The 10,920-nt window shown below is 48.9% G+C and overlaps 1 protein-coding gene across 2 annotated transcripts; it reads left to right on the forward strand.

Annotated features, from left to right (window-relative positions):
* The first annotated feature begins 5,898 nt into the window (after positions 1–5,898).
* Positions 5,899–9,074, forward strand: COPS7A (COP9 signalosome subunit 7A). 2 transcript variants are annotated; one of them, XM_064644660.1, is made up of 8 exons: positions 5,899–6,150; positions 6,230–6,305; positions 6,836–6,924; positions 7,000–7,202; positions 7,694–7,799; positions 8,161–8,312; positions 8,453–8,518; positions 8,796–9,074. In XM_064644660.1, the coding sequence occupies exons 1-7, from the start codon at positions 5,989–5,991 to the stop codon at positions 8,490–8,492; spliced, it is 828 nt and encodes a 275-aa protein (XP_064500730.1). In that variant the 5' UTR covers positions 5,899–5,988; the 3' UTR covers positions 8,493–8,518; positions 8,796–9,074. The 2 variants fall into 2 exon arrangements, with proteins under 2 accessions (XP_064500730.1, XP_064500729.1); XM_064644659.1 differs by having other exon boundaries at positions 8,453–9,074.
* The last annotated feature ends 1,846 nt before the right edge of the window (positions 9,075–10,920 follow it).

Below are 10,920 nucleotides of genomic sequence, written 5' to 3' on the forward strand. Positions count from 1 at the left end.
CAGCAAGTCTAAGGGCTGATGTCATTTGCGCATCACTCCTGCATGATATAAAGGGAATGGCTTGTTTGGTATCCTTTTCAAGGGAAAGCTAATGTAAAATTACAGAGAAATTTGAGCAGAGAGATCAAATCAGGTGTTATTGGCTGTTATTTCTGTCTGGCAAAGTCACTTGCAAATCATCCCATACAGATCATCATTTACCCCCAAGACTTCTGAGGGCAAGCGGGCCAGTGCTGCTGTTTTTAGCATTGTTTCCCAAGGCAAGAGAGACCCATGTGGTTGCCCTGCTACCTGCAGAATTCTGTCTGTCTGTCTGTCTGTCTGTTAGTTGCCATGGATTTGACAGAAGAACCAGAGTCTAAAATGTAAATAAGCTCCAACAAATTGTATGAAGACCGGCAACCTGACAGAGGAAAGAGATGCTACCACTGCTGGAACAGAGCCCATAGCCATGCTGCTGGGCAAAGCCTCACAGATCAGAGCATTCCATCCAGCAGGACAAAAGAATTAAGCAGAAAATATTGGGAAAGCTGTATAATGCTATAGAGTGGTGGTGGAGGAGCCCAGTGACTACAGGGGAAAGGACTTGCAGATGTGGCAGACTGTGGAAAGGAGGTCATCAAGACATGAAGGTGTGGTAGTGGAAAGTATAGAATATATAAGAAAAGAAGTCCGTAGAGAACCCAGTTTCCTTGGCCCTGTTGCTCACCAAATAACTGGTTAATAAGCTCTGGAATATCAGAGACATCCCAGAAGACTGGAAGAGAGCTGTGCCCTGCCAATATTTGTAAAGAGCAAACACAAGACCTGAAAGTTTCGAGGCAAAAGCAACAAAGAGCTGATATGAGATTCTCCAGTTAATGCCAATCAGCCTAGTTTGGAAGAAAACTGATCTTTCTGCATAAACTTGTTTTGTTCTTGTCAGTCTTTGATGTGACTACAGGTTTGTTTGGAAAAGGTGATGGCTTAGATCTATCCAGGCTTCTGGAAGCGTTAATTTCCCAAAGCATGCTGATGAGAAAAAACAGCATTATGCAACATTAACAGAGCAGGAGGTTAAGTGAGCTGGTTAACTCCATTTAACGCCCTGCAAACACAAAGGAGGTCATCCCTGGAAGCCCACCATTGAGTGGCAGTGTTTCTTACGTGGATGCCCAGGAATGAGACCTGGGTCAGGTATGACTCACCATTTTATTCAGTGCTTGGTGAGCAGATATAGTTCATTCTGACACAATTTACTGAAGGCACAAATATTGCTAGAGTGTTAAAAATAAAGAGAATATGACTAGCACAGAATGACTTGCCCCACTCGGTAAGGTGATCATCCTCATAAAACTTCTTATAAGACTGTACAGCCATGAACAGGGAAAAAATGCCCATATCTACAGATAACAACTTACAGTCTTGAAAAGAGTAATCTGAAAAAGATTTAGGGATCATAACAGGCAGAAAACTAAACACAAGGCCAGTGGTCCAGGCTGCAGGAATGAATCTGAAGTGATCCCTGGCCATGCAAAGACAGAAGTAAGGACAAGGAGTGAGGAGATGATTAATCCTCTCTCTATGTCTGAATAAGTCCCATGCTGGAAAACTGTACAGTGCTTCATGCTCCATATTTTAAAAATAACTTTGAATCAAAGGTGATCCGAAGGCTGGAGATCTCAGTAATTTAAAGAGGTCAACCTGTTTAATGTATCAAAAAGCAGAACGAGACATGACTTGCCTGCAGTATCACTCCCTTCCTGGAGAAAAGTCTACCAGGTATTCTGGCTAAGAATAACAAGAGCCAGTCGCTGGAGAGTGATTAATCACAGAAACAAACTACCAAGTGAAGTGCAAGATCCTCTCTCTTCTGGAGTCTTTGAATCACAACTGAAGACCTGTCTGGAAGCCAGTTCCTGATCTGCAAAATCCTGAGGGCTGTGAGAACACATCAGAGGAAGAATTACCATGCAGTAACACTGTTTTTTAAACTTCTCTGTAAGCAGCTGATACTGGGCTGACTTTAGGTGTAACTAGGTATGGGTCTTATGACTGTGTGTGCATTAGCCCAGTACAAGCTAAAGGGTTAAAAAGCCTTCTGGATCATGTTGGTATCCAAGAGATTCACCCCAGCCTCCTTTGTCCTTACAGTGTTTTTGTCTCAGAGCCCACGTTACACACAGTTGTGAAAAATGGTCTCATGAGATGTGACTCTGCTATGTTTGGAGAAGGACTGGTGAAAAAATATCTCCAGCGTTTTGACAAGTTATTTGGATTCTGTGATGCTGAAGAGAAGAACAACCTAGAATGAGCCTGTACAGCTCTACGGGCTTTAAAGTGGGACAGTGAGTGCATAGGAAAGAAGGTGGATCTACAGCATAAAGAGAATGGAGGTTTCTTTCTGGAAAGATCAGAGCGAGAACAGAAGAGAGGGATGATGCTAGGGGGTGGTTACAGCTAGGATCAGAAATCCCAAACATTCAGAAATAACAACACAAAACGTCTCCATGTCACAAGATTTATCTTCAACTTATGAAATGTCGTACAGGCTTGCTTTCATCCGCACCCTTCGCCTCCTACTTTCAGCTCTTTAGGTTACATGAAAATCACATTTCACAGTTTCCCTGTGACCATAAAGATAGGCGTTTGCTTTTTGAACAAAGCAAAAGCATGGGATTTACTGACTCCAGGAAGCTGGAATTTAGTTTCAACAGCTGGCACCCCGATCTAGGGATGAGGCAGACTTTGCTAACTTATGGGGATGTTACTGATAACTTACATACTCGTGAAAACAGTGACCTTGTCATTTGGAGAGCAAAGGATCCAAGTCATTCAAAGAACTTTCTAGTCTTTGCCCTTGATGCAGGATAAAGAAGGAACAGATAAAAAAGTGGGGGCCCAGCACACAGGACGTAGGACCTAGGGGCCAAAGTGAAGAAGGAAGACAGAGAGAGCATCATGTAGCAAGGATGCTTGGGCCGCCGGGCTTTATCTGGCTAATAATGAAAGGCAGCAAGCGTGTCAGAGAGTATGAGAGAAACAGATCAATAGAGAGATAAAACTGAGATAGAAGGAGCTGGCAAGGGGGTGGGGAAGAGAGTAATAAAGCACTACAAATCAGCAGGGTTATATTTGAACCTGATTTGAATGCACTCTGCACTGGTGTAAGTGAATACAGCAGGTATGAGGCTATGGTGAATCAGACCTAAATACAGAAATAAAGAAGGAAAATTAGAGAAGATATAGTCTTCTTGTTAATATCGCCCTGTAACCTGCCTTCACAGCTCTGAGCCAATCCTACCTGTCCTGCTTCTTCTTTAATCCTGTTATATGGAGAAGCACAGATTTTGCTGGCTCTGAGAATACCGACTGATAGCCTTTCCCTGCTTCCCTGGGCCACCATGATCTTCCTGAAGAAGTGCCTATTGGGTGAAATGTGTCTTGGTCACATTTTACCTGAGCTGAGTGTAGGAAATGCTCCTTACCACCTTGTTCAGCAAGGACCCAGGGTAGCACAGCTTCTGAGGACACCCTGAACTGCTGCGTTTGAGGCACTTTTCTAGGAGAGGTGATGGACTGTGCCCATGTGCAGGTACCAATGGAAGCTGATCAGAGAAGTTTCTTTGCTCAGCTCCAGATTTTTGAGGCAAAGGAGCCTGCGACATCCCAAAGCTAAGATCATCAGAGCACATAAACGAAAACGTGCCCTTACCAGAACAGTACTGAGGGTCTGGGTACCTTTCCCTCTCAGGGCATATGCACCTCCCTGGCCCAGGCACTTGGAGCCATTTTGCTGCTTATGCCTGGAATTAGTTTTAAGTGATGTTCATCTAATCCTCGTGGCATTACCATTAACATTAGAAGTTCAATTTTCCACATTGACCATAGCTGTCTACACTGCTCCCTTCTGTTGGGAGCCTCAGCGAGGAGACCAAGCACCGAAGAAGCCTCAGGGACTGAAGGGGATGGGGTAGGGACAATCCATACAGCTGTTCAAATGAGCCTGGGAGACAACCAGTCAACTCCATAAGGCACTCATGGGTTGTATTTTCTATGTCTAAAATTGCATTTGGAGCAGTACCATACCCCAAAGGAGCCTTCTCCGCAGCTCAGCCACGGCAGCTGTGTGAGCAGAACTAGAGTCAAAGCAAGAGAAGAGAGTTGTTGATACTGGCAAGTAAAAACTTAACAAACGTAGACTTTACCCAGATGAATATTTCAAGATGTTACACTTATTTCAAGATGTTACACTTATAGAAGTCTGGCAAAGCAGTAGTCAACTGCGTTTAATATGTGCTAAAGAGATCCAGCTGAAGATCAAATCTCTTGCTAAGCAATCCTGTGCTGGTGTGCAAACTTGCCCAGATAGCTCTAAGATTTAAACATGCTAAAACCATAGACTCTATTGGGCTCCCATCAATTTGCTGCCTCTTTTGCTTTCATGGAAAATCATCACTGGTTTCTAAAGGAGCCAACCACAAAGAAATTTGTGCTGGGCTGGAAATTCTTGGTCAAACAGCTTAATGTTGCTTATTGAAATGCATGATGACTGAGCTCCTCCAGGTCCCTCTCCCAACTCACCTCTGCCTGCCATGTGCTTTATACAAGAAGAGCTATGAAGGTTTGTTTTTTTTTTCCCCCAAAATGACCTCCGCTCTTTATTCTCTCTCACCTGGCATGGGGAAACGTGCCCTCGGCAGTGCCTCCTGACCGCATTGCTCTAATTCACACGCCCACAAAGAGATACTGAAGGTGCACCATAAACATTTCTATCCTTGTGGAGCGTTTAAACTATCTTTTTATGGCCATACCCCGCCTGCATGAGGGATGCATTTCTTGACAAGTGCGATGGTTAATGATTCAGCAGATAGTAAAGCCATTTTTTTGTAAAAATTAATGCAGTAGAGGAGAGGAGGCATGCAGGGATTTAAGAAATGCACAGCTTAAATACATAAGTACCGTGCTTTGCAACATAAGATATTTTACATTTACATATCCCCAAAACACTGCCCAAAATAGTGAGATCTTAATGGCGTGAAAGCAAAAATTGGAGCGATGTGTGGGCACACACAAGGTATTTCATGCACCTTTTTTAATTCTGCTGTTGTACTTATAGAATACATCATTGAGATGTGAAACACGTCACTCCATATAGTAGTGCATCTGTTTTCTCATCAGTTATTTCAACATAAATCATAGAATCAGAGAGTCGTTTGGTTTGGAAGGGACCTTAAAGACCATCTCGTTCCAACCCCCCTGCCATGGGCAGGGTCACCTTCCACTGGACCAGGCTGCTCAGAGCCCGGTCCAACATGGCCTTGAACACTTCCAGGTGTACGGATGAAAAGCAGATATTCACCAGACAGGAAAGACCCATAAATACGTGGGTATTCATGAAGCATCTGTGACCAGCTTGATGGGACACATCTCAGTACGGCTGGGCGGATTGGGGGAGTTTTGACAGAGGACGGGTCGTGAAAAAACAGGAAAACATCGGGCAGGCGCTGGCAGCGAGCAGAGTAGGGCATGAGAAAAGTGCTGAATGGCGATTCGGGCTGGCTGGTGCCTGTGACCAGCGCGGCGAGGGCTGGGTGGTCACTGCGATGAGGCTGCGCCGCAGGCAGACCGCAGCCTGGGATGGCCCGGGGATACGATCCCTGCCGTGCCAGGGTGTCTGAGGTTGTCCGGGGGTGTCCGGCGGATGCCGGGGATGGCCGGGAAAGGCCGGAACAGGCTCCGAGCCGCCGCCGGCAGTGCGCACCCCGGCCGGCAGGGGGCGCTCTGGCGGCGGGCGCGAGCCGCCGCGCGGCGCCCGGCCCCGCCAATGGGGAAGCTGCGAGGGCGGGACGAGCCGGCGGTTTCGCCAATGGGCGGCGGGTGCGCGTCAGACGCGGAAGCGGCCGTGGTGCGACGGGCGGGGCGCGGGGCCGGCCGGGAGCGCCCGGGCCGCGCCGGGGCCAGGGCTGAGCCTGCGGGGGAGCGAGCGCGGCCGCGCCGGGCCCCGCCATGGCGGCCGAGGGCAAGGTGACGGGGCAGAGCCAGGAGCAGTTCCTCCTGCTGGCCAAGGCGGCCCGCGGCGCCGCGCTCGCCAGCCTGATCCACCAGGTGCTGGAGGCCCCAGGCATCTACGTGTTCGGGGAGCTGCTGGACATGCCCGCCGTCCGCGAGGTGAGACCTGCTCGGCCCCGCGGCCCTGCCGGGCCCGGCCCGCGGCCCGGCGGGACCGCCTGACCCTGTGTCCCCGCAGCTGGCCGACAGCGAGTTCTCCCCCGTGTTCCGCCTGCTCACCATCTTCGCCTACGGCACCTACGCGGACTACCTCGGTGAGGCCGGGCCCGGGGCACAGCGCGGGGCGGGGGCCAGTGATGGGGATCCCGCAGGGTGGGAAAGGCTGCTCCCCACTACCAGGGCCCTCCCTTACCCAAACAGCCCCCCAGGGCCGTGCCACCGACCCGAGACATGCTTGGTTGTGGTTTGGGCCCCCAGACCCTCCAGGTATCTGACAGTAATTAACGCTGCCATTTGCCATCTGTCGAAGAGCATCTTGACAGTGACGTTTTTGAGGGACGAGGGGAAAGATTTAGGTATCCGTTGGGATGTGCAGACCTCCATAAATAAGGCATGGGACAGCTAGAGAGAATGACTTGAAGGTGATGATGGGGGAAAAGGCTGCTCAGAAAAGGTCTTTTGAGCTGAGGATTGATGGGGATGGCTTGGCAAGACAAAGCATCACTTGGAGGATTGGTGTGCAGGCATTGTAAGAGATGGGTGTGGTGCAGATGCTTCTGTGCGGACCTGGGAAATGCAAAATGAGACATAAATTTTAATACCCTGTTCTTTCCCCTGACAACAGCTGAAGCAGCAAACCTCCCTCCCTTGACAGAAGCTCAGAAGAACAAACTGAGGCACCTGTCAGTTGTCACTCTGGCTGCCAAGATCAAGGTAGTGGCCCTGTTTTTCCCCGAGTTCTCCCCGCACTGGGATTACCTCATGCTAGTTACCATCATGTTTCCACAGTGCATCCCCTACTCAGTGCTGCTGGAGCAATTACAGCTGAAGAACGTCCGGCAGCTGGAGGACCTGGTGATTGAGGCAGTTTATGCAGATGTGCTGCGAGGGAGCTTGGATCAGCGGAACCAGCGCCTGGAGGTGGATTACAGCATTGGGAGGGACATCCGGAGGGAGGAGCTAAGCACCATCACCCGCACATTGCAGGAGTGGTGAGAAGGAAGCCCCCATTGCTAACACCCAAAAAAGGTTGCAGAAGTGGCCAGTGGCTTCCCTGGATCCTGTTGTGTGTCGCTGGGGGTGGGTGGTGTTGGGAGGTGGCCTACTTGATCCCCTTTCCCATACTCCAGTAGAAAGTAATTTCTGAAAATAATTTTCCAAATTCCCCTGTTTGTGGCTGGCTGGAGGCGTGATGAAGCCGCATCAGCCTTTGCACAGTCCTGGCTGCTGGCAGGAGGCTTCCTGGATGTTTATCTGTAGTTAGTTCCTAACCCAGCATGGCTTTGTTATCTGTCCCACTCCTGGGTAATAACATAATTCCCTGTGTTATTACATCAGGCTTCTGATCCTTTGTCTTCCCTGCCTGGCGTAGCTGCCGCCTTCCAGTGTTTTTGGCCTCTGGAGTTGAAATCTGCTGTCTTTCACATTTCTTTCTATGCTGTGCCAATTCCCTGGCCTGTTCAGTTCTGGGTCTTCTCTCCAGGTGCCAGGGCTGCGAGGTTGTCCTGTCGGGCATCGAAGAACAGGTCAGCCGGGCCAACCAGCACAAAGAGCAGCAGCTGGCCCTGAAGCAGCAGATAGAGAGTGAGGTGAGTGGGGCACAGGAGGGAGCAGTCCGTGCCCCTTGCTTTAAAATGACTAGAACCAGTACCCTGTGGTTGTTACGGTCCTTGATGAAGTGAGGCATTGCCTTTTCCCTAGGCCAGACCTCCCAGGGGCTTGTGCCTGAAGAAGAGCCCTAAATCAGCTTAACATTCCTCTGCAGTGCAGGGGCCTGGACAGCTGTTGGCTCTTTTAGTTGACATGAGCTTGCAGCTCTTAGCTCCAGGGCTTCCTTTGAAAACAAACAAAAAACCCCCAAAGTAAAACTAAAAAAAAATAATAAAAAATAGCCAAAACAAACTAAAAACCTTATGAAATCCCTTGTTTCTTGCTTCGCTGCTATTGCAGGTGGCAAACCTGAAGAAGACTATTAAAGTGACAACAGCAGCTGCTGCAGCAGCCACATCCCAAGACCCGGAACAGCACCTAACGGAGCTCAGGGAGCCAGCCCCTGGCACCAACCAGCGCCAGGCGAGCAAGAAAACTTCCAAAGCCAAAGGGTGAGGAGTGCAGGCAAACAGAGCATGTGTGTGTGTGAACATCAGCTGTGCTTCTCTGTGTGCACTTAGAAAGGAAGTGAGATATGAGGCTGAGTGTCCACTCTGATTTACGTTCTTTTTTTTTTCTCCCATCTCCACAGGCTCCGGGGCAGTGCGAAGATTTGGTCTAAATCAAACTAGTTGGATCTCCCTTCACAGCTGGGAGGGTGAGAGGAAGAGATTTGGGGGATGGAGGGGTAGCAAGGGTCCCAAGTGTGATGCTTCTGAGCTCTTCTCTGAGATCCATCTTACCAGCTAACTCTCCTGCATGTTTGTTCTCTTTCCTGTCTCTTTACCCACTTTCCAGGCAGTATCTCCCTCCTTTTCATCACAGCATTTCACACTCTGAGCTTCCAGTTTATGCGTTGCTGTTTCCCCAACTGCTCAAGCCCCCATCGCCAGGGCCATGTGTTTCTCTCTTTCTCTCTCCCTGTCTTTTGACAGGTCAATTTCAAGAGCCATAAGGGTGTGTCAGTCACCTTGGCACCCAGAGGGCATCACAGAAGCTTGGAAAGAGGGTGCTGGTGGCTCAGCAACCGTCTTGGCTCTATGAGACCCCTGGGATAATTTGCTCCAGGATGCAGCTGCCATCTTTGATTGTTTAATCTTTGTTTTGCTAGGTGGGAGGGTAGTTTTTGAAGGGATTCTTTTAAAAAAATATAAATATATTATAAATATATATAAAACAATAAAATAATAGTTCTATGGACATATCTATACAAACTTGTGCTCCTGTGGTGGCATCTCTTGGCCTCGTATACTGATTCTGGAGGTTCCAAAATAAGGCATGATATTGAGAGCCTCTGTCCCATTTTGCAGTAGAATATCCTCAAAATACTCACTTCCCTTTCCAAAGCGTAGTGCCATAGTAGCTCTATTGGGATGAGAGTCCATAAAGCAGGAATTAATCATAAATCTTATTTACAGAGTTTCTTGTGTGGTTGATTTGCATCTGTACTGTTCAAAAGAGGTGATTTTCAGGTAGTCTCAGAGGAAGATGCAGAAACTGAGGAAAAGTGAATTCATATTTGTGTCAGTACTGGTCCTGGATGGAACAGAAAGTAATGTGGGGACTTATCTGACAGGTAAAGGTAACGGAGTCAATGCCTATATGTGTGAGTTCTCATAGTATAGATGCTGCACAAGCCATTCTTGGTTCTTGTTAGAGTCTGGTTGAAAAAAACCCCAAATTAGCGAAATTGACTGCTGTGAGATGCCCAGGAAAAAAAAAAAATCAGATTCTCCAAAGGATGCCTCCTCGAGGCTGGCTTGGAGCCGAGTCAGATGGATGTCAGTGTTGCACTGCTGCTCCAGGACTGCGTGTAGACTGATGGAAATGTAAATTGACACCATGACTCCCACCCCCGCTTGGTTCTGCATCTTGTGCCAAGGCTAAGATTTGATTCCCTGAACCTGGGTTTCTGTGTGTGAGCAAACCACAGGAAAAAAATAATCCAATGAGGGAAAACCGTGAACTTTGTCTGTATGGGGACTTTTTTGGTTCACTGGCCTGGGGGTGGGTTTTATCCTGGGTCGGCTCCCTGTGCAGATATGTGGGAGTTGGAGCTGAGGCAGTGTGGGTGTGAGCAGGTCATGTTAAGGGGGTGGGAAGGGGAGTGAGACCATGTCTGTTTTGGTGGTAGCAAGGTGCCATCTCAGTCCTCCAGCACCCCAAAATGCTGGTTTATGCAATATTGCTGCTTTGCTAATTCCAGACTGCTGTAATACAGCACTGCCTATGAGTGGGAAAGCCCCGTCACCCGAACCTATGAACTCCTAGAACTTCCAAGCAGGTTTGTCCCTCTGTGCATGATCACAGGGCTGGGCATACCAGCCAGCTGTGCCCGGGACAGGGATATGCCAGGCTGTTCAGGGTGATTGCTGTCACTGGCTGAGGTCTCCCAAGGCCTTGGGCAGCCCCACACCTTTACCCCATTCTGTGGCCCAAGGTGTCGAGCCCTGTTGCTGTAGTCGCCTGGCATAGAAGTGCCATATAGGAGAGGTTTAGTGTGAAGTTGTCCAGATGGAAGACAAATCTGGTTGCAGGAGCATGTGAGGGTATAGCTGGGCCAGGGTTGTCTCAACCCACCTAGAGAGATCTGACTAATTTGCAGCAATAGGGAATCCACCTGACAAATCCTGTTTTCCAGAAGTTGTAGAGAGAGATTGTGACAACACTTCCAGCTTTTGTTTAAATCACCTTGAGCCTTCCTCCCTGTGTGTCACATCACCTTCATCTGTCTCAGTGAGGAAAGGCACTGTGTTTGCAAACGTCTGCAAGAAGCAGTAACAGTCTGTGCATGCTGGATTTCCCTGCCTCCTGGGAAGGGCTAGTCTGGGACCAAGGTGCCAACAGGTGATACCTGTCAAGCACCTGCCAAATGTCTGGCACCTCACACCCTTTGAAAGATTTGCTGCTTGCAAAGCCGTTGGGGTGTGATGTGAAAGAGTGAGGAGAACTGGCTCAGGAGGGAGCTGAGCAGCCAGACAAAGCATGTGTCCTAACAGCCACTGGCTGAGGTCCAGCAGGAGCTGGGCTGGAGCAGTGTCACCTCCAGGGAGAGCTGAA

The sequence above is a fragment of the Pseudopipra pipra genome, chromosome 2, assembly GCF_036250125.1.
Source record: "Pseudopipra pipra isolate bDixPip1 chromosome 2, bDixPip1.hap1, whole genome shotgun sequence".
NCBI classification, from domain to species: Eukaryota; Metazoa; Chordata; class Aves; order Passeriformes; family Pipridae; genus Pseudopipra; species Pseudopipra pipra.

What these genes read in the sequence shown, in the direction of transcription:
- COPS7A (XM_064644659.1), top strand. Translation starts at nt 5,989, where the DNA reads ATGGCGGCCGAGGGCAAGGTGACGGGGCAGAGCCAGGAGCAGTTCCTC. An exon ending in CACCTACGCGGACTACCTCG is followed by an intron (nt 6,306 to 6,835) that starts GTGAGGCCGGGC and finishes CCCTGACAACAG; the next exon opens with CTGAAGCAGCAAACCTCCCT. An exon ending in ACCCGCACATTGCAGGAGTG is followed by an intron (nt 7,203 to 7,693) that starts GTGAGAAGGAAG and finishes TCTTCTCTCCAG; the next exon opens with GTGCCAGGGCTGCGAGGTTG.